Source organism: Pseudonaja textilis, chromosome 1 (assembly GCF_049901715.1).
Source record: "Pseudonaja textilis isolate UNSWEBS1 chromosome 1, rPseTex1.2, whole genome shotgun sequence".
In the NCBI taxonomy this organism is placed as follows: domain Eukaryota; kingdom Metazoa; phylum Chordata; class Lepidosauria; order Squamata; family Elapidae; genus Pseudonaja; species Pseudonaja textilis.
The window spans coordinates 10206956-10230548 of NC_141990.1; the positions used below are offsets into that span (position 1 = coordinate 10206956).

The 23593-nt window shown below is 40.7% G+C and overlaps 1 protein-coding gene across 21 annotated transcripts in view; it reads right to left on the reverse strand.

Moving 5' to 3' along the window:
* The window catches only part of MSI2 (musashi RNA binding protein 2), a 568377-nt gene extending 545600 nt beyond the window's left edge, over positions 1-22777 (reverse strand). For 5 of the 21 annotated variants that reach the window (XM_087925616.1, XM_087925579.1, XM_026710312.2 and 2 more), the window contains exons 1-5: positions 22251-22725; positions 21718-21758; positions 21076-21157; positions 20324-20408; positions 16365-16406 (exon numbers count right to left, since the gene is read on the reverse strand). In XM_087925616.1, the coding sequence (XP_087781742.1) occupies positions 16365-16406; positions 20324-20408; positions 21076-21157; positions 21718-21758; positions 22251-22312 (312 nt within the window). In that variant the 5' untranslated portion in view covers positions 22313-22725. Of the gene's footprint in view, positions 1-16364; positions 16407-20323; positions 20409-21075; positions 21158-21717; positions 21759-22250 lie in introns of all 21 variants that reach the window. The other 16 variants (XM_087925682.1, XM_026710314.2, XM_087925637.1 and 13 more) reach the window with 8 other exon arrangements.
* Positions 22778-23593: the final 816 nt, after the last annotated feature.

Here is a 23593-nt window from a genome sequence, read left to right on the forward strand (position 1 = left end):
AGTTAGTAACAGTTATTAAGTGAGTCTGGCTTCCCCACTGACTTTGCTTGTCAGAAGATAGCAGAAACTAATCACATAACCCCGGGACACTGCAACTATCATAAATATGAGCCAATTGCCAAAATGAATTTTGATCATGTGACCACTGGGATGCTGCAACGGTTGCAAGTGTGAAAAATACTTTTTTCAATGCCATTGTACTTTCGAACAGCCACTAAACAAACTGTTGTAAATCAAGGACTACCTATAGTTCAGTGGTGGGATTCAAAAATTTTTACTACCAGTTCTGTGGGCGTGGCTTCGTGGGCGTGGCAGGGGTAGGATACTGTAAAATCTCCAGAGGTGGTATTTGCCAGTTCTCTGAACTACTCAAAATTTCCGCTACCGATTCTCCAGAATTGATCAGAACCTGCTGAATCCCACCTCTGCTATAGTGTCCAATAGTGCCTTGCTAAGTGTGATCACTTTTACTAGTCCACTCTCGTCACACACCCAAATTATGTGAGTTTTTGCTTGCTGATCATCATCTCAACAAAGCAAGCAGGACTTTATTTTATCCAGGGATGACAATTGGTGAAGTTAGTCACCATCTCCAAAACTATCACTGAAAGCGTCTTCTTTTACTTTTGCTCTTCTTCAGACATATATCGTCGTGAGTAACATCGCTGCATTAAAATTCTGCTTTTTAAACACAATGCTTAAGTCAAAACCAATCAAATTTCATAATGACTCATTGGCATTTTATGTGAACAAAATCTTGTTCTCACAGGAGACTCTTACACTCCTAGTTTAGTTCATTAGAGACAGATTTTAAATTATGCTGAGTAGAAACCAAATATTTTTAAAGGCGCATCAGAGCGTGTTTGAAGGACAAAATCATAGATATTGGAAAGAATTTGGAGAATTGTCCAGTTTAGATGCCCCATTATATAAATTATTACAAATGGCCATTCAGTTTCTATTTAAATTTAGTACAGGTCCTCAACTTACAACCATTCATTTAGACCATCTGAAGTCACAGCAATGCTGAAAAAAGTGACTTATGACCAGTTTTCACACTTAACAACCATTGCAGCATCCCCATGATCGCTTGATCAAAATTTGAGCACTTGGCAACTGGCGTGCATTGACCTGGCATCATGCGATCACTATTTGTAACCTTCCCAGTGGGCTCCCAACAAGCAGAGTCAATGGGGAAAAACAGATTCTCTTGACAACTTAGCAACTGCAGTGATTTGTAGTTGAGACAAAAAGGACATAAAATTGTGGCCTCCTACAACACCCTGCTGGTAAAAATGGGGTTCAGGGGGGTGCCCATGCCCCCCATGCCCCATTTTTGCTAGCAGAGGTACTGTGGGCTGGTCCTTTGCTATTTCCAGCCCAGCTCTATGGGCCGGATCTAAGCACCCCACTGGCCAGATTCGGCCCACAGGCCTTGAGTTGGACACCCCTGATGTAGAGTGTCCTATGATGGCCTCAATGCAATTCAATCATAGGATGGAAAAACATCTCAGAAGAGTCTCTGAGAAGAATTCCACACTACCAAACACTTTTCTAGAATTTAGCATAAAAAAAAACAACACTAGCAATTTCCATATTCATTGGATCCACTGAGAACATACCTGTTTCATCTTCAGGTTGACAGCTTCTTAGATATCTAAAGATGGCTGTAAAACATCACAGCTACTATTTAAAATGGCAGGCCAGCTTTTCAAAATGACAGTTTGGCCTCCACTACTCATTTTTCTCTGAAACCATCTCACCAGAGAGGTGAGTGTGCCTCTCTACAAAACTCAAGATAGTCTGGATAGAAAATCTGGTAAAAGAAGAAAGAAGGCTTCTCGGATGTCAAAAATATTGCCTTTTGAGAAAACCGATGCATGCAATTTTGCCATTTAATCATCAAATGCATCATCAGGTTTTGTGTACGGCAACTTCTGTTATTATCAACAAATTAGGTTTTTACTCCATCAAAAGATGCTTCTCAGCTGCAGTCAAGTGTCATTCAGTGATTCCAAGAACACTGATGAGAAAAAAAAAATTAAAGGACAAATCAAAAACCATATTAATTCTCGTTTGGTGATGATCAGGGATGTGAGGGACCATGTTCTATAGAACTTGGATGAAGCAAGCTTTTGCAAACACAGGATGACCCCACTACTATCACTCCAAAAAAGAGAGACCACAAAGAAAATCAACTCAACAAGCACCTCAAGAAAAAACCAACCTTAAAAAGCAAAAAAGAACTTTGCACTGGAACTTTTGCTTTTTACGGTTGGTTTTTTCTTGAGGTGCTTGTTGAGTTGATAAAATTTAAAGAAAAGATAAACAGCCTACATTAACTGTTTCACCCATTCCCAGGTTATGCATTTTGCCCCTTATGGTTTGTGTCAGATCGTATTAAGCGAGGAACACTGGAAATATGTAACTATGGTTTGAAAGCTACAAAAGCAACAGAAATTGTGACTTCCTAATCAATAAACAAGCTGTATCCCATGCACGGATAGTCCCCAAGCATTGGTCATTCCATGTTTCTTGTCAGGCATGAATGTGGCTGAAACTACCCAGAGATGCAACACAGCACAGTTCAGAATAAACACTGTTAATTCAAGAAGAACAACCATGGTGATAACCACTGAGCCAGAGTTTCAAATTTATATCTTCCTTCCGTCCAAACAGAGCATTCTCTTTTCCTCTATTTCCCTGTCACACAATTAATTTGCCCACTCCTTTCCCATACTCTTAAGTAAGGCTGCCTGTTACACAATGCATACAGGTAGTCCTTGACTTACATCCATTTGTTTAGCGACCATTCCAAGTTACAATAGCACTGCAAAAAGGAACTTAACAACCATTTTTCACAATTCCAACCATTACAGCATTCCTATGGTCACATGATCAAATTTGGATATTTAGCAGATGGTTCATACTTATGACAGCTGCAGTATCCCGGGGTCATAGGATCACCTTTTGTGACCTTCTGACACACAAATTCAATGGGGAAGCCAGGTTCACTTAACAAGCGTGTGGCTAACTTAAGAGCTGCAGTTGTTCACTTAACGACTGTGCCAAGAAGGTCGTAAAAAGAAGGAAAACTCAACAATGTCTCGCTTAGCAACAGAAAATCTGGGTACAATTGTGGTTGCAAGTGCAGGATTACCTGTATCCAGTCTTCTCTGGAATTCTACCATGAGATGTGGTTCTGGATACCAGATTGGCTGCCTTCAAAAAACAAGATGGACCAATTTATGGAAGCCATAGGGATCAATGTGTATTTGTTTTGATGGCAGTGAGAATACCTCTGAAGACCATCTCCTGGAGAACTAGGAGGCTTCCTTATGCGGTTGGGTGGCCATTGTAGGATCAGACTCTTGAACTAAATTGGCCAGACCAGCAGGACAAGTTATAGTCTTATAACATAAGCCCCCAGGGGGTCTCCAAGTCTGCCAACTTTAAGACTTGTGGACTTCAACTCCCAGAATTCCTCAGCCAACAAAGCTGGGTGAGGAATTCTAGGAATTGAAGTCTACAAGTCTTAATGTTGCTAAATTTGGAGACCCATGGCATAAGCAAAGCTCCATTCCTGCCCTGGGAATCTTCAGTTGTTAATATGAAACACTGAGATGCCATGGAGCCTTTGGTCAAATCCTTGAAGAGGAAGGGTACTACCCACTACCACCAAAACTCTGTAATACAGACTTCTTGTATATTCCTTTCCAAGATGATTTATGCAGCATTCTTTGACTAATGCAAGTGAACATCAAACAATTGCCCAACGACGACAACAGGGCATACACTGAATGGAATCCATGACACTATTGACGTGTCAAGGCATCAAACTCATGATAATTCATGAGTATCAAACCAACTGAGAACATCTAGCAACAATATGGGGAAAGATGCAGAGCTATATCGAAAGGATCTTGCAGTGTTATAAGATTATAGCCAAGGAAGTTGTTTTTGCAGAAATTAAGAATGAATTAAACTGGGAGCACAGATCTGAAGTTTCAATTTATTACGACCTCCCTCATTCAAGAAAAATTTCATTATTTGCATAACATAAAGGTCTGAAAACAAGTCATTAGCAACACTGTATTTATACAAACATACGTAATGTATATTAAAGTATACGCAACAGTCATCTTGGAGAAGGTTTGTCTGTGCGGTTGCTAAGAGTCAACCTTCACTTGATGGTACACAATCAATCAATACTTAAGATATTTAACACAGTAAATATATATATATTAAACAACATTTTTGGCTGTCTGAGTCACCCTTGATTCCTGGTGACTACAAGAACAAGTCCTTGCAGTTTTCCTGGCAAGATTTTCAGAAGGGATTTGGCTAGATTCTAGGTCTGAGTGAGGTCTGGCCCAAGGTCTCCCTGCTGGCTTTATGACTAAGGCAAAATTAGAACTCATGATCTCCTGTTTTCTGGCCTTGTGCCTCAGTCACTACACCAAACTGGCTTCAAATAACAATTTACATAATCATTATTATATGAAAGGCCTTTTTAGCTATTGCCAGGTCCTGCAAACTCTTTGAAGTGTTGTTTCTAGAATATTACACCACATACAAAGGATCTTACTTATGCTTACTAACCATATGTATAAATTTGATGCTTGCACTCAATACATCTACTACCTCAATCCACATCAGCATCAGATGATTTTAAAAAACTGTAAGCCATAAGAATAAAAAGTCTTCGACTTATAAAAGTTTGTTTAATGACTGTTTGAAGGCATTGAAAAAAGTGTCTTATGACCATTTTTCACACTTACAACCATTGTACCATCACCAGCACTCAGCACTGAGCAACTTTCCATGATGCTAAGGTGGACCTCAACTTACCACCATTCATTTCATGACCTTTTAAACTTACCATGGCACTGAAAAAAAGTGAGTTATGGCTCTTTTTCACACTTATAACCATTGCAGCATCCTCATGGTCACGTGATCAAAAGTCAGGTGCTTGGCAACCAGCATGTATTCATGACGGCTGCAGTGTCCCTGGGATCACATGATCCCCTTTTGTGACCCTCTGATAAGCAAAAGTCCATGGGGAAGCCAGATTCACTTAACAGCCATGTTACTAACTTAACAACTAAAGGGATTCAATTTAATAAACATGGCAAGAAAAGTCATAACATGGGGAAAAACTCACGTAACAACTATCTTAACAACAGAAATGTTGGTTATAAATCCAAAGTTGCTTGTAAGTCAAGGACTATCTGTACGAGACCAAACCTAGCTTTCAGTCCTCAGGTTAAAAAGGGGCCTTATGAGAACCTTAACCTGGGATCAGGAGCTAACGTTATGCATTTCACTATAGAAGGGCCTTCAAACTTGACAGCTTTAAGACTTGTGGACTTCAACTCCCAGAATTCCTCTTCCAGTCCTGTTAGCTCAGGAATTCTGAGAGCTGAAGTCCACAAGTCTTAAACTTGCCAAGTTTGAAGACCCTTGCACTATAGGTTATCCTTGAGTTATGACTGTAATTGAGCCTACAGTTAAGGTCATATGTTGTGACAGTCGTAAATGAGATCACCACTTGACCCAGACACAATTTTATGACCTTTTTGGCTAAGCAAATACTGCAGTCCTTAAGCACCATTCACTATGGGATGTGTTTAGCTCAAAACTAGAAGTAAATGCCGGTTTCTAGCAAAATTGTCATAAATCAGAGTCACCTGACTGCAGGGTGATACAAAGGGACATAAATGCAGACCGGGTTGGCGAGTATCCAAAATGCAGTCACATGACCAGGGTCTTCAAAACTGGGCTGTAAGTAGCTTTTGAGGTGGAGGTCCATTTTAACTTGACACAGTCATTAAATGACCGGCTGTAAGTCAAGGACTACCTGAAACACTTTCCTTTCTAGTGTTCCTCCCACATAACCAGCTAGCAGCACCGCTCATGTTACCGCTCGCAAGAGTCAGCGCATGGCACACCATTACAGCAGCCACTCTGAGCCCTTGCTGAAAGGCCGCCGAATCCTGCGCGTATCAGAACTTTCCACACAGAAACATTTTCAAAGATTTCCCAGCCCTCACCCCACCTCCTACAGCTACTTAAAAGTATTTGGCCTAAAGCCATTATTTGCAAAAGCACCTAGATTAAAAAAAGAAAGAAAGAAACGATGCTTAATTCCATTTCCTTTCTCCAAAGCCATACCGAAGACACACGCTGCGTTATACTATTTCCAGCTTCCCTGCTAAAAATAAGACTCGTGTTTTCTGAGTGATGCTGATTTCTCAGCAATAGGGGATATGGGGGGGAGGGGGGTTTGGTTTGGAAGAGGGGGGAGAAGTGAGGCAAAGCGGAGGGAGAAAACAGGGATGACAAGGCAACAGGCCAAAAGAGAAATTAGAAAAAGAATCTATTATCATTAACGGCGCTGTCACTGGGAGTGAAAACTAAATGAATTTGATGCTTTTAGATCAGTCATTAGCCAGACCCACCCGGAGGGTGTTCACGGCGGATTGTTCAACCGATGACATTGGGAAGTGTGGAGCCGCAAAGAGCCACTGTCCTTCCCTTTTCACTCTTGTCCTCAGCCACTTGAAACCCTTTGAATCTGAAGTCTTCTCTCCAGCCTCCTGGATCCCCACCCATGTCCTTCTCATCGACAGGGATGGACTACAAATCCCAGCAACTCCTTCACTGGCCAGCTATAATTAGCTACACCTGGGAAGGAAAATGTACAGGCAGTCCTCAACTTACAATTGTTCATTTAGTGGCCATTCAAAGTTACAACGCGGCTGCAAAAAGGGACTGGTGATCATTTTTCACACTTACGACCATTGCAGCATCCCCATGGTCACAAGATCAAAATCCAGTCATTGGCAACTGACTCCTATTTGTGACGGTTGCAGTGTCTCAGGGTCATGGGATCCCCTTTTCGGGACCTTCTGACAAGCAAAGTCAATGGGGAAGCCAGATTCACTTAATAACCATATTACTAACTTAACTGCAAGTGATTCACTTAACAAAATGTGGCAAGAAAAATCGTAAAATGGGGGCAAAAGAAATTTCTCACTTAGCAACCTAAATTCTGGGCTCAAATTGTGGTACTAAGTCAAAGACTACTTGTATTTATTTATAAAATTTATTGGCCATCTATCTTCCCATAGGATAACTCTGGGCGGCTTACAGATGCTTATATACAGTTAAATCATAAAACATTAAAACCATACATTAAAACAAGGACACAGGGGGAGGGGGAGCGGAGGGGGGGAGAAGGGGGGTTCTGTTATTACATAATCAACCACCTCCATTGCGCAGTTCCCCCACTGGGGGCCCAAGCCAGAGCCATGTTTTTAGGCATATTACGAAAAGATAGGAGGATTGGGGGCCAACCTAACATTGGGGGGAGGGGGCGGGGGGTGGTGGTGAGATGTTCCAGAGGGCAGTAGCAACAGCAGAGAAGTTCCTATGTAAAGTTGAAAAAAATGTTTTACTTAATCCTTAATCCATTTTTACTTTGCATCAAAATGCATTGAGTACCAAACTCAATGAGTTTCAATGAAGTTGAGTACCGAGGTACCACTCACTGTATTTAGATTTGTTGTACTTTTGCACACTATAGGATCCTGTTGAATTTGCAAACAGTTTCCTCCTGTGAGGAAGGATGACCCACAAATCCTAAGAAACAGAAAACACGAATACCTTATTTTGCAGAGTCCGTGTTGCCTAGAAAACCCTCCTTAAATAAATGTCGCTATTTTACTCAAGTCTAGCAGTTTGCATGTCTTTTTGCTGTCTTACTCTGTTGCACAAGGGGTGGGGGGGAACCAAATGATTAAAATGAACGTAGCAGTGAATAACTCCAAGACCAGTCATCTGAATAGAAATATTGGAGGAACTGCAGATAGCAATTTCCTTGAGTCATTCCTTAAGATGTTCTTGAACTTCACATCTACTCAGAAAGGCCACAAGCAAGTGAACAGAACTGTAGTCCAACAACATCCTCAAGAACGAGAGGGAAAAAAATTAACTTACACAACAATATATATGTATACCTGCCCTTTATGTCCTGATCAGTGGATTCATGGCAGAACAACAAAACGCAATTAATTTTGCTAGTTTCTGGGCAAGATCTGTTTAACTTCTACATATTTTAATCTTGTATTTTATATTTTAAATTTTATTGCACTTAGCATGCTTTATTTTAATTGTGATATTTCTGACACGAATAAACAAAGTTACACAACAAGGAAAATCCATTTAGAGATGCATTTTTCCTGTTGGTTTAGAAATCTGTTTTTTTTTTTTTCAAATGGAAAAAAACAACCAAATTAGCTCCTCTAATCTACACATCTATCATCACGAGAAGTAGGAAGATTATTTTCATGAATTCACCAGAGAAACCATTTTCCCAAACATTACAACGGTGTAATTTCCCACTCTTAATCCCATTTCAATTTAACAAAAGCACTTATAAACGATGGCTAAGAATGGACAGGTGCAGATCCGTGATCAATGATCGTTTAACCAACCACCTGTTAAATTTTAGCCTCTCATTAGCCTGTAACTAATATATTTGTGCAGCCAGCGGAAGAGAGTGTTTGCCTGAACCTCTGGTGGAGTTTCATCGCTCTGAGGCAAAGCTGCTGCTTTGCACGGAAAGAATCCTAATTTTAAACACTTTTCTGAGATTCTAGAAAACCAACGAAAGCCTCAACTGATTGGCCTTCACCACCATCACAATAGGGAGCCAACTCTATGGTTGGTGTGTGGAAGTGTTCCCTCTACACTTTCTCAACTGTGGCAACTTGAAGATGGGTAGACTTCAACTCCCAGAATACCCCAGCCAGCATGGCTGGCTGGGGTATTCTGGGAGTTGTAGTCCGCTCATCTTCAAGTTGCCAAGGTTGAAAAACCCTGCTTTTGACTTTTATTTGACCAGGGACATTTTAGTTATTATTGTATTGTACAGTTTTTATTCGGTTCTTAATTACAGGAGGTCCTTGGAGATTGTGGAGATATACACGTTTAATAAATAAATAAATACCCTATAATTGGGCTGGGATTGTAGTTCCCAGATGTCTCCTATCTGGAGGGCCTACAGCGGAGAAAAGTCCGATCATTTTAGTTTGATCAGTAAGGCAGAACATCCCACTCATCAAATCTTACACCTTCCCAAAGCTATGCCTTGATCTCCTGTCAACATTTTTTGTCAGGCCCATTTTGAGGCACCCTCGCTAGGGAACGCACAGCTCAACCACAACCAACATAGGATTTTGACAAAGAAGTCCACAGCACATCTCCAGTGTGTTATCCGAGTGGATGTGAGATTTATGTACTCCTGTTACACGACATTATCTCCAGGAAGGTTCCACATCCCAAATACACAAATATGTATATATATAAGTAGTCCTGCTTCATTTAGTGACTGCTCGAAGTGACAACAGCACTTGAAAAAGTGACTTATGACAGTTTTTCACACTTACGACTGTTGCAGCATTGCCATGGTCACATGATCAAAATTCAGATGCTTGGCAACTGACTCATATTTATGACGGTTGCAATGTCCAGGGATCACGTGATCTCCCTTGGCAACCTTCTGACAAGCAAAGTCAGTGAGGGAAGTTGGAGTCACTTAATGACCATGTGATTCACTTTAACAACTGTGGCAAAAAAGGTTGTAAAATTGGGTGCAACTCATTCAACTCTCTGCCTTCCTTAACCAAGGAAATTCTGGTTCCGATTGTGGTCATAAATCGAGGACTACCTGTATGTCCAAGTAGCTATACACAAATATAGCTTATGTACCTATAGAATGCAATAAATAAGTAAAGTTAGGAAAACATGTTCCTGGTGACTGAAACCACTTGGACCTCTATGCTCTTTTATAGGTTTCTATCCAAGATAGGCAAACTAATCACAGGATTTATTAAATCTGTGATATACAAAAGAGTTCTCTCCAAGAAATTGTCATATTATCTGAGTTGTTTCACTGAGTGCAATTCCCATGTATCAGACGGTTAGAAATAAAATCAACTCAATGAGGCCGGTTAACACCTCACCCCTACGTAGTTCATAGTTATTTGGCCAAGTCCTTCAATTTTGCCACCTTGAGCTCTAAGAGAAATGATAGATTTTTTTAAAAAAGACAACAAACGAATACCGATTGCCCGCCTCACCTTGCCAGCGGGTGACAAGTTTTCCAACAGAATAACCAGATTGTTCTTTCCCCCAGAGCATTGTGGAATCTATTGGATTCCATACATTTTCAGGGATTAAATCAACCTCAACCCAGAGGGATGGGAGAACATTTAATGCTGAATTGTTTAATCCTTGACCATGACAAAGGGATTAGTAGTGCTCTTCCTATCTTCAGATCATTTTTCTCCTACCCAGAAGGAAAGGACAATGTGTGGTCTGATAAATGGAACATCCTCATGGTTATCACATCAAGGCTGTGAAATCCCAAGACAACAGCCACCAGAGTAGGAGTAATTGAAGCCCCCATAATTCTTTGCTGCTCCCCAAGGCCATCTGGTCAGCGGCACATCAAGGTGGTAATATGACCGGCCTATCCTTACTTATTTATTTAGAAAATTCATATGGCCGCCCACTCACTCTCGTTGACTCTGGGAGGCTTACAAACAATAGAAATCAAATATACAACCATAAAAACAATACCCTCATCTTGGCAACAGCAATTTGTTAAATAAGCCACTTGATGGGCTACATCCCACTCTGGGTTCCCCAGGCCTTGTTGGCAAAACCAGGTCTTTGGGGCCTTGCAAACGAGTATCAAAGAGGGGTCCAGTCTAATCTCTGCAGAGATGATGTTCCAAAGGAAGGGAGCCACCACCAAGAAGGCCCTTGCTTCTGGATCCCGCTAGTTAGGGCAAAATTGGTGCACACTTACTTATCACCTAACACAAGATGTAGGCCCCAGATCTGACTACAGACCATGAAATTCCTTGGCAAATCTATCATATTTGCCAAGGAATTTTATGATCTGCAGCCACCCTAAACAGGTACTATTAGATGAGATCAAACCACATACATGAGATCAACTATGACACCATTAAACAGATCACCACCCTCAGTCACAATCAAATCAGATCTTAGTTTGAACTGCCTGGTACGAAATTAGACCTCTAGGCTTGAGGGCACCATGGTTGAATTAGCCAAGTTCTGCTAGAGAAGTACTTTGAAGCTTTGTCTCCTCCAAATTAAAAAAAATCACATGTACCTACCGACAGTGAGGTCATTATAAAGCACACTAAAAGGGCAGTTAAGAAACTTAAAGCTCGAACAAATCCATACAGAGGAAGGCAAAAAGTATCCTGGTGCTTGGTTTTTAAAATGCTTTATAAAGATTAAATCCTTGCCCAGATAACCACCAAAGACAGTCCAAAATACATGTCGTGAGATCAGATCTGAGCCCCAATTAAAACACCTGAACTGCATACATGGGCAAACAAATTATTTTTATGGAATAATTTTCAAGCCTACACTAACCCCTGAACTGCTCCCCACTTCTCTGTAAGTTATATCCATACCGTCCACAGGAAACACTTTTTCCATGGCATCCTTATCCTGATGATAAATCATAAACTGCAGAGAAAATGTATCACACAGTGCTTTGGTCATTTAAAAATGCCTAGGCAAACATAGAGAGGTAATAACCCTCAAACCAGTAAATATCTCCACTGCTCATTTTGTATCACCAACAGTTATACTGCAAATATGCACAACCTTGCGTTACAGATCACTATCATCCCCAAAGAAGAAAGCTAAGGTTGCAAATCTTTGGAGGTCAAGGCCTACAGAGTTTGCTCACACCTGCAGCCCTATTCCACCAATGATAACATTTCCGTAAATCCAATCATCAACCAATTCAGGTGAACTTTTGCGTTCTAAAAGCAAACATAGACTATTTAAACTAGGACAAATTAACTTTTCAGAGCCAAAGCTTTCTTTAGGCGACTGATCTTAAAAGCCTGTGCATTTATTCATAGTTAGGAAAAATTGTGGCAATGAATCTGAAATCCATTCTGCCCTTGTTAAGGGCAATTCATTTCCCTTCAGAATCTTTTTACATATCATTTTCATAACAAGTGCTTATTAAAACACAAACTTTGCTAAACCAGAACAGACACACAGAGAGAAACTTTCAAAAGATAAGTGCAGGATAAAAATACGGTTTTTCTATGTAGGTAATGTAAGATTGAATACACAAAACCTGACGTATATTTTAATATTTTCATTGCGGCTTTGTGATTTTAATGCAAGTTGGGAGGTAAGCAAAGGGGGGGGCGGGGAGAGAGAGAAACTATACAAGGATTTAGATCATACATGTTATGAAAACTTCCAGACCTTGGGATCAAAGCCTAAAGTGATAGTTTGTACTAAATAGACAGAAATCATCGCACAAAAAATTGAAGTAGTTACATTAGGAACACTGCAAGTGTCTTTCGAAATGAGATTAACACTGACAATTTTCCAACAAAGACAAAGAAGGGATAAAATCACCACAGTGAAATGCTTTCGTAAAAGATATATTTTGGCAGTGCTGAGTTCTCTATTGAATCAAACCTTTCAGTTTGTGTCAGAATTTTCATAAAAAGCTGCACACTTTTTTGTCCCATTACATTCAATGTACTTTATCAATGTACTGCCTATTTTATCACTGGAGAGAGAGGAAAAATCAGCAAATGAAATGGGACATTTTTATTGAAATGTCTCTAAAACTGGAAGAGTTGGATTAGATATGACTGCTCTGACAAACCCAGAAGATAATCTGGAAAAAACAACTATTCAGTCATCAAACATTATATATTCTCTTAAACTTCCATTTAGGAACAAAATGTTTCAATCCAGTTTACACACTAAATCAACAGGCATAATGCAGAAATGCCTAATCTTTTCCATGCCTGCAGCTTTCAAGCATCTTTTCCTATCCAATCAGGAGAATCCTTACAACTTTGCGCCATTTTCTTTCCATCTTGTCCTGCTTGTGCCTCTTGTCTAACTTCACAAAACCTGTAAAAATCAATGTCGCTTGGAATGAATAAGCAGCACAAGAACCCTGAAGCACTGACGTACCTTAAAGCTTTCCAAACACATTAATTTAATTTATGCCAAACCACAATTATGGACTTAATAGAATGATATAATCCCTTCTCCCATAAACAGAAAAAGAGGGATAGAGTAAGACTTGCATGCACTTTGGATTGACACCTTTTCAAAATTAACAAGCCACACACATTGCTTTACTCTAAAGCAGAGTTGTCAAACTCGCGACGACATGTTGTTGTCACATGAGGTATTGCAACTTTTTCCCCTTCGCTAAAACAGAGGTGGATGCATGACGTACTTGGCCCATGGGCCACACATTTGACACCCCTGCTCTAAAGCAATGGTTTTTCAAACCTGGCAACTTTAAAATATATTAACTTCCACTCCCAGAATTCCCCAGCCAGAATCTTAAAGCTACCAAGATTAAAAAACCCTGCCATGAAGATTCCTGACACCACAGAACGAAGACCAACAAATGCACTAAATTATTATTAAACTTCAATACAAAAGCCCATCTTTGTATGGTTCCATACAAAGGAAATCCAGTTCCAGGAAATTGATTCCATTGTGCTGGATGTTTCTGGCAAACATCAGGCCACCATTTATCTGGGTTGGGTTATTACATCACCTAGGGATTTGAACTTTATGGTACATATGGATTCTCCATACTTTATTCTTCTGGAAGCATTAATCAAAGTTTGGGATTTAAATGTTGATTAGCCAACAGCTGAGTTCCTACACACTAAGCCAAAATCTAACAAACCACATAATGATTTAATGTGATGCCTTCACTTTTTGTTGCCTCTTTCCAGTATATGTTTCAAAAATGGTTTGGTTTGATGGATTAACGACCTCATCAAATTTTTCCAGAAAAGGTAGGCATACATACTGAATTATTCTGTTTCCATTGAAATAAATCTCCCTCTGTTTATTAGCCTATGTCTGTATTCCCCCTAAGCAATTTATTTTGCAGAATGGCTGACGGAGGAGGATCTTTTAACCAAAACACTGTTTATTGCAGCTTCATTATTATTAATTCCAAAGAAAGTAGAATTGTTCCATTGCACTTCTATGGCTGACATTACTGTGGTTTAAGAAACGTAAATTTGCCATTTTAACAGGTGTTTACCCATTTTAGTGAGGGTGACAGCGCTTACAGCAAAGGATGTACTTAGGAGGAGGTAAACAGAATATTTTTTTTAATTCAAAAAGTGCATCGGTGACACAAGTACAACTCCTCCTCTTAGTCACTATTTTCTCTAATAGCTGCATGCTTTAAAATGTGCACAAAACTATTATCTCTTGCAGGAATATATCTAGGGCAAGGAACTGATTTTTAATATTTGGAATTGTCTGCAGTCTTTTTACAAATGTTTTCTCTACTGGAGATCAGCTGGGTCCACTGCTGTTATCTACGTGGCACCACTTTAGATGTCATTTTCTGTCCTGACATTTCAGAGGGTTGTGTGGTATGTTTGTATAGTCTGTTTTTAATACCTAAATTGTTTTACTGTGGTGTTACCTTTGGGTTTATTGTATGTATCTCTGCCTAATATGATGAGCAGACTTTCTTAGAAAACACTTTGAATACATAAATCATACTAGTTTCTTCCCTCTCAATAAAAAGTAGAGGAAATGGCAGTATTTTTATCCCTTAAAATCCCACATTTGGAGGTAGACACATTATGAGTTCAAAAACCTCGATCGTATTCCTTTCCAGATCAAACTTTTACATTGGTTCCCACTTTTGAGGAACATTCTGCGGGGCAGAGATCCCTTTGCATCCCATTTTGACACTTGGGCAATCTGTACTTGTACTATTATACTCCTTCCTCTTACCCAACAGGCAGAACACAACCATAAATAACTCCATGGGAAAAAAAAAAGTCAGTATAAATTAGCATGGGAACCCTGCAGATTCAAAAGGTCGGCAACGTTTGTGTGGAAAGCTGAGAAGAAGAGGAAAACAAAGTCAAAGAGAACTCCGGCAATCCTGCAAAAGCTTCACTATGACAAACCCTCCAAATTCGTTCATGGTTGTATGCAGAAATTCTAAGAAGGGAAGATTAGGTGATTGCAAACAGCCCTGAAAAGAGACAGTCTAACTATCTGTTATTTACGTTGTCTCCCTCCCTCCCCGTTTCCTTATTCTCACCTTCCTTCTGCTCTTCTTCCTAACTCAACAGGACACTGAAAAATTACCCCATGCCCACTTCTACAGATCAAATAGCTTTTGATGCTTACTTTCTCCCGGAAAACAGATGAGAGAGATCGACTAAATGGGATTTTGGGCCCAAGTGAACACAGCTAATCAGTCCCAACTGCAAGAAGTCTCCAAACTTGTGCGTGGTTAACACTTGTGGTTCCAGAAAGACAATGTCCGTTTGTATTTTACAAAGAAACCCACCCCACGGACTGAAAAAAAACAACAGTTGTTCCATGTTTAAGCAACATTGTGATTTAAAGGGGGGGAAAAACCTAACCCAGGGAGATAGCCAACTCTGAAAGTTGACTTTGCAGCCACCTCCCCATCAGGAGGTAGCCGTTGGACAAAAGCTGTTTTGAATATGACCTTGAGATGTCCTTGCAAGCAAACCAAAGCATAACACAAGGCAGCACTAAGGGTTGGTGAGGTGGGGAGGAGAAAATAGGTCACTCATCCAATCAAATTTAAGACCTTTTGTTTTCAAAGCTTCTTTCTTTCCCCCGTCTTTTCTGAAAAGCTTTGGACTCTCCTCTCTCCAACCAAAAAAAGCTAGTGAATTAATGAACTGGCCTTATTCACAAGTTATTGGGGGCGGGTGGGGGGGAAGAGAGAACAGGGAGAAGAGAAGGGATGAGCAACCATTTCTCTTTTGCACCCAGAAAAACAAACACAGTTCCACATTCATCACTCCCCCACCCCCAAAAGACAGAAAGAAAAGCACACGCTCAACTTCAAACCCTTATAGCTTTGTCAATACACTGCAGCTGCTCAGCGTAGCAATATTCTGTTACTACGCTCAGAGGAGGAAACACCCACCACTCCGAAAGAAAGAGTTGTTGTTTTTTAACCAGCCGATGCCAAATGACACAGGACCCATAAGGAGTTGATTACCCCTGGAATAATACTTTGTTCACAACTCTCTGGCATTTCTCACCGGTCTTAAGATACACAAGGCATGTCATGTCAACCTTTAAGGAAGAAAAGAAAAAAAACTTCCATTCCAGCTCTTCCCTCACCCTCAACTTCCACCTTGCCTTCCAACCCCCCCAATCTGCTCTAACCAGCAACTAATGCAACTCACAGCATGCTTTAAAATTCATTATTGATTATTCTTTCTTACCTTAGGTTGAGCTCTTCGGGGAAATGCAACTTTGGGGTCAATCTGCGGGGTGGGGGGGATGGAGGGGGGGAGAAATGGAAAGCAAGATCATTTGCATATTTTCTTCAGAAAGGCAAAAAAAAATAATAATCCTACAACTGAAAGATTGCACTGAATCATTAATCCTTCATTTCTCAGGAACAAAATTTCTTTCAGGATTAAACCTAGCTGGGAAAAGTCGTAACACGCAGAACAGAAAAGAAAGCAGCACGTTCAGTGACTTAACTGTTGGGAACTTTAAAAACTCTCCTTCCTCTTTCCTTCTTCAAACTGGTGCTAATTAGATCCTGAATGTCAGACGCAATCTGTATTATTACAGGTATTTAAAAATATGAACATTTTGGGAAGAGGATTATTCAGTCCATTTGTCTTTATTTTCTTATCTGCTGTTAATGCCTCCACAGTTTAAGAGACATATTTAAATAGCAACTGCCACTTTTAGCGAAGTTTTTTACGTTGCAAAAAAAAAAAGGTGAACGATCAGATCTGATTTTGTATTTCACAGTTAAGCTGTAATGGAGAGACAAGACATGATCTCGAGAACCTGATACTAAGTTTGCATGTTTAGATTTGACCGCATGTAAATAGATTTATTTCCTTTCTTTAAAAAAAAAAATCACCTGAAGGCATATTGATTTTTTTTAATAAAGGAACTTAACAAGAGAAGGTTTTTTCAACACTAACTAAAGTCCAATCCAAAGAAACCTAAGAATAGAATCCTATCATTCTAAAGCCACACATGTACACTTTTGTAAAGCTACCACTTTACAAAAAAAAATGATTTGCCAATAATACATTTTTAAAAAGTTAATAAAATTCAAAACCTCCAATCAAAAGCCCTCTTAACAAATAGCAAGCTCTACTGTGAATTATAAATTTGTTTCACCTCAAGTTCTCAGTCTTAATGTTATTTGGTTCCAAATGCTAAAATATTTTGAAATGATAATTTTATAAATAAATAAATTTATTAGAATCTCTTAAATAGCAATTTGGAGAAAGGGGTAAAATTGGGTTAAGCAGAAGTAGGAATTCTCTCAGCCCTCCATAAACTTTATACCTATAAGCATGTTAATATTTTAGATATGAATTTTACTTTTAATGGTTTCAGCATCTTCATCAATGAAAAAGGTAGTGCTGTTCTAACAGAAATAAAGGGGAATGTTAAAAGTTCTTTCCGAGGACAATCCTACATATTTCTAATAATTGAGCAAGTTCATAACAACCTTGTAGTTTCAAAAAAAATAAACTTAACAGCCCTTCTGCCTACTGTTAACTGCCAACTTCTAACTTTGTTTTCATCGGAAAAAGAGTCTTAGCCAAACTTTTGCATATATCAAAAGTTTTTGTTGTTGCTTTTAAAGTGTCTTTGGCAGGTAAAACAAAACCTTTGTTACTTGCATAGGAGATGATATATTCAAAGAGCTATCATTTCACACACAAATAAACCTTAGCCTGCACTTCAGGAAGGCCATTTCACTTGTAATTAAGTTTTTAGAAAGAAAAGCTATGTACCTGAGAAGTGATTGATTAGTCGCTACTGTAATAGCTCATCAAGCATACACAGACAACTCACAAAACTTTCATCTAGAAAGCAACCCCTTTCCTAGAGATTAACACCCATCTAGTCTCAGCACCAGCTAGAATATTTGGCTACCAGAGAAATACAACAGGTGTAGATTTCCCACTGTCCAAAACATTAGAAATGAGGCTGAAGGGTAGCAAACATCATACAGCTGTCATGTTAACTCCCCTTAAAAGTTTTAGCTGTTACTTTAAAAAGAAAAGAAGCATAAAATGAACACAGCAATTTTCCAGAAATTTACCCCAGGAAGAATGGGTATTATCCGACAGATGGGCACTTTTTCAAAACTGGAAGGAGCTCCGCACCTAGCCAGTCTGAGGCAACCCATTCGGCACATCTATACCTGTTGTGCATCCCTGTAAACTATTTAAAGAACAGCCAACAGAAAAAAAAAGAGGCTACTAAAAATAAAATTAGTTAATTAGGTACAATGCTACTTACTATATCTACAAGTCCTCTAGGAAATGACTAATAATAAGACTATTTCTGATAGCGATGGCCATTACCTAAACCAAGCGTCTAATGTAACCGTAAACAAGAGCAGGCAACTTCCGTGTCAATGGCAAACCGAGCCGTTTCCTGTGCTCAGAGTTGGAACAGGGTCAAATGCTAGCAATACTAAAGGACAAGAAACTATCAGAGGTCTAACAAGGCAACAAAAAAAAGTATCTTTATGTTTTGGCTGTTGTTTTTAAACGATGATTTTAAACCATTTCTGGACAAACCACTCAGGTGTGTGCGCTCTCATGTCCAAAATCAAAGCAATGCCATTTCATCCGGCTGGCATCATAGTACGATAGGAAGTTTCCTATAAGAATTTCCAAGCTTCCCATTTTTGACTCCCTAAAGTGGCCAGGGTAACCAACTTCAGATGCATAAATCAGAGTTTGCTCACATAGCTTGCTAACCTCTCCTGGGACCCCTTCTTCTCTGTTGTTCATTTTATAGGACAGTATAAATACGTTAGAATCAATGCCCATCCTTTGGTTTCATCTTTAAATGCCGCCCCCCACCCACCCACTGGCAGTACTAAAAAGCAAACAGTCATAAATATTCTTCCAATTAGTATATTTTCTTGGAGCAGTACATTTATTAAGTTACCTGCCGGTATTTTTATTAAAATTATTTTAAGGTTGGTTTCTCAGGATCCATTCCTGGATTATAGGGAGGCTTTCTCTTTCCCACCCACCCCCCAGAAATAATTGGGGAATGTTTAAACATGAGTGACATGCTCAGACAAGCCCAACAGGACACATACCCAAAGTTATTAGAATCTGGAGGGAAGACAATAAAGCAAAGCTTCACTTAAGGACACTTTTAGACATAATAATCTCATTAATTTTAAAAGAGATTCAAATAAAGCAAGGCTCTATAACTTTAAGACCATAATTTCTTGGTTTAAAGGACAATTTTCACACTTCCCTGCAAATCAAAGTGTAATGATGAAACAATAACCATCCCAAAACTAAATAAAAAAGAGCTTCTGCTCACAGTTTGAGACAGATTACTTTTATTGCTGTCTCTTTAAGTTACGGAATTAAAGTTGCAACTAATTAAATTGGCCAAACACAAACTTTCTTTCTGATGCTACAGAAGAGTTAGGATATCATGCAGAGAAATGGAAATTTAGTGGCAGGAAGATGGGAGCATCAGACAATTAATGCCCTCTTAAACCAAAATGTGTTTTTGCAATAGAAAAACTTGGAATATGATTAGGAAAGGAACAGAAACGTTGATCTTATGACAGTGTTGCAATTTTCCTTTGAAGGTAGCACTTCTCACTTGTTGCAACCTCTCAAAATGCCCTTTTTTAGGCTAGGAAAAAAATAATAACTTGCTCGGTATTCTAGAAAGGAAGGCTAAGGAAAATAATACTCTGAAAGTTTCTGCAACCTAAAATTCCCCTGCTCTTTCAAAAAATAAAGTAACATCTTTCTAATCTATCGAGAAGCTTCTCTAATTATTCCCCTCCACTCACGCAACTTGGATAGAGTATATGTTTTTGAAAACTAAATAGTTTAAGCATCATTTAGCAGAAGGAAAAATAAATACAATCAAGCTGAACTGTCCAGCTGACTAGTTAATATTTGAGCAAGGATGATTTCTTTTCTTTACAATATATAATGGGAACATGAGCTTCCAGATCTTGCAAGGTCGCCCAGCATTTCTTTGCACAATGATTACAGCATTAATAACCTATCACAATACCCCTTCCACCAGACCCAGCCAAAAGGACACTGTCTCTTTAAATGAGCCTGTCACATTCATAATATTGCAGGAAATAATGGAGACATTAAACACACACACACACACACCAATATCACATTGTGTAACGTACCGTCTTGGAATCTAATTCATGATGAGCTTGAGCTAATACTTTATCAACACTTGCAGGATCAGCAAATGTAACGAAACCAAACCCCCTGAAATAAGACAAAGAAGAGCTGATGGGGAAAAGGCACAGAAAATACTAAGAAAAGACAATAAATACATTAAGATGCTCCATAAGACACATCCTAGATTCTCATATTATTCTGAGTCATGCCATCAGTCCTTGTCAGAGAATAGATTAGGGTTAAGGTGGATTATAAAAAAAAAAACTTATGCATGCTTCAAGATTTAACTCCTTTTCCACCTCTCAATGCACGCATACAAAATCTTGCCATCTTCAGTTCATGCTTTGTTTAACCCAAAAGTAGAAAGCTGTGGGATTGGCTCTTTTTTTAAAAAAAAATACTTTGGTTAGCCAAACAAACAGTTAGAAGCAAGTTTGTCAAAATGAGACTTCCAAAAGCCTATTTAATTTAACAAGTTTCCACCAGAAAAAACATACATTTTCCTCCTCCTTTCAACATCTATATTTAAGACATAAGAGTTTCAAAAACAGAAGGAGCCTAGCTTCGAAGTTTTTGAGACGGCCAAAAAGCCAAAGGTTTTTAACTGCTTAATGCTTAATGTACCTTAAAGAACTGCTAACACTTGTTCAAAGCACACAGACCATGCAAGCCTTCCATATATATACATATATATATATATATCACAAGAAAGAAAACTTTGATTTTTTTAAAAAATGAGGACAAAATGGTTTACCTGGAGCGTTTTGTTGTTGGGTCCCGCATGACCATACATTCTCTAATGTCTCCAAATTTGCTAAAATAATCTCTAAGATTATCTGCGGAGCAGAAAAGGGGAGCGCAGAAAGAAAAAAATGGGGATGGGAAAGAGAAAGAGAGAGAAGAAAACAGAAGCAAGTGTTTAAAACATATCTGCATTAAAAAAAAATCAGCCACTTCAAGAAAGGGAAGAACATTTTATTTTTCCCTCAGAGTAGAAAGGGGGGACAAATGAATGGCCTGCACATTTTCCCCCCCAAAAAATCTTTTTTTTTCCTCCCCCCCTCCCTCGAGCCTACCACCCCCTCAAAAGTGCGCACACACGAATTTAAGGTCGAATAGAGGACTTGGGGAGAGAAGTGTTATTTGGAGCACATAAAGGATCTCACCAGCTTACTCTGGTACAGGGTGAAACGTGGTTTCTTTACTTGTGGGAAAAAGTGCTGAGGGGGGAGGTAAGGAGAGGGGGGGGGAGGAAGGCACCCAATGAAACTGACCTGGGATAACAACAAAGGCTCTATCAAAGGAGGCTGGGCTAGGCAGGATCCAGAGGGAGTGGGAGATGGGGCTGCCCCCCATCCAGCACCCACCCACCCACCCACCAGGTCCCCCAGCTTACCTGGGGAGGTCTGCCAACTCAGGCCGCCAATAAACATTTTACTGGAAGAAGAAAACAGAACAGAGTTAAGCAGAGATGTCAGATCGGCCATTTTGACGTGTAACTTACAAAAGCTAAAAGGAAGGGAGAGGTGGAAAGGGGGGCGGTTGGGGGGGGGGCGCGAGGGAAGCTAAGCCTGGTTTGGGAGGGGGGAGGAAGAAGAGGAGGAGGAGGGGAGATGGAGAGGGGTCGGGAGAGAAGGGGGGGTGGAGACAGACCCAGGCAAACGGACCCAAGGTGAGTAACTCCAAAAGAGCGAGCGAGCGAGCGAGCGACGGAGAGAGGAGAAGAAGAAAAAGAAGAAGAGCCGGCAAAAAGAAAAGAAAGAAAGAAAGAAAGAAAGAAAGAGCCGCTGCTCGGTTCTCTCTTCGCCGGCGCCGCGCCGCCCCCTCCCTCCCTCCCTCCCCTCAGCGCTTCTCCCACCAGTTTTGCCCAAGCGAGAAGGGGTCCCCCGCGCGCCCGCCAAAGTGGCAAGGCCAGAGGAACCAACTTACCCGGGGTCGTGCTGCGAGTCGCTGGGGCTGCCCGAGATGGCTTGACTCCCATCTGCCTCCATGACTGCGGCCAAGAAGGACGGCTCGAGCCCGCGGAGAGAAGGAGAGAGAGAGAGGGAGAAAGAGAGAGAAACAAGAGCCCCCCCACCCTGGGTAAGAGCCCCCCCACCCTCCCCCCGGGTCGTTTCTCCCCTTGTTTTGGCCCCCTTCCCCTCCGATCGCTCCGCTTTCTTCTCTTTCCTTCTTTCTTTCTTTTTCTCTCTCTCTCTCCCTCTCTCTCTCTCTCTTCTTTTTTTTTTGTCTGCTACCGGTGAATATTACTGGCTGGTGGGAGAGAGAGAGAGAGAAAGAGAGAGAGAGAAGCCGGCGAACCAGCCAGATCCTTTCACACGTGGGATCAGCTTAGCTTAGCTCAGCTCAAGTGCCTTCCTTCTCTCCCTCCCCCTCGCTCCCTTTCGCTCCCAGCCATCGTCGCTCCGCGCAGCCAGCCCCGCTCCCTCCCTCCCTCCCTCCCGCCTTCCCTTTCTTCCTCCTCCTCTTCCTCCCCCCCCCCCTCCCGGCCGCCGCCGCCGCCAGAACGCACGTGGGGCGGAGTTCTAGAACGTAGAGTAACCCATTCGGGGGACGTCACAAGCCGCCGAGGCCCCGCCCCCCTCGGCTCCTTTACTCCCGATTGCCTCCGTCCTCCCCCCACGCGGCGGCGGCGGGGGGGAAGGAAACGAAGAGATTGAAAGAGAAAAATTCTCCTCCCCGCCTTTCTTTGCGCGCACAAAACACGTGCGCGCGCGTACACACATATACACAAGCGATCATTTGTGTGTGTGCGTAATATATATATATATACTATTTCCACTTCATCCCATCACCACCACTTAATCGTGACCTGGATGCTTCGGCTGATCTCTTAGCTATGCGCTGCCTGGCTGCCAAGCACGGTTTTGTGCGCAGGAAAAAAAAAGCGAAGGGTTGGGCAGTGCCAGTCCGTCTTTTTTTCTCCCCCACGCCGCCCGCCTTCTCTCTCTCTCTCTCTCTCTGACCCCATTCCTCCATGGAAACAGATTGGCAAGACTTAATTTCCAAAATCCCTATTAAAGCAGTCGATGCCTTGATGAGGCCAACGGAAAACTGATGATGTTCCGAGGTAGCGGTTCGGCGCTTTCCGAGTTTTCTCAAACCGGGTCTATCAAGCTGAGGGGATTTTGCTGCTTTCTTTCCTGGATGGAGAGTTCTTGAAAACTCAAACGCTGCCGTGCCTCTTTTCTTTTTTTTTCCCCTCAGAAACCTCTTTTTGGTCTACGAAAACCTTTTTTTTTTTTTTTTTAATCCAAACCAACTAGGGAAGA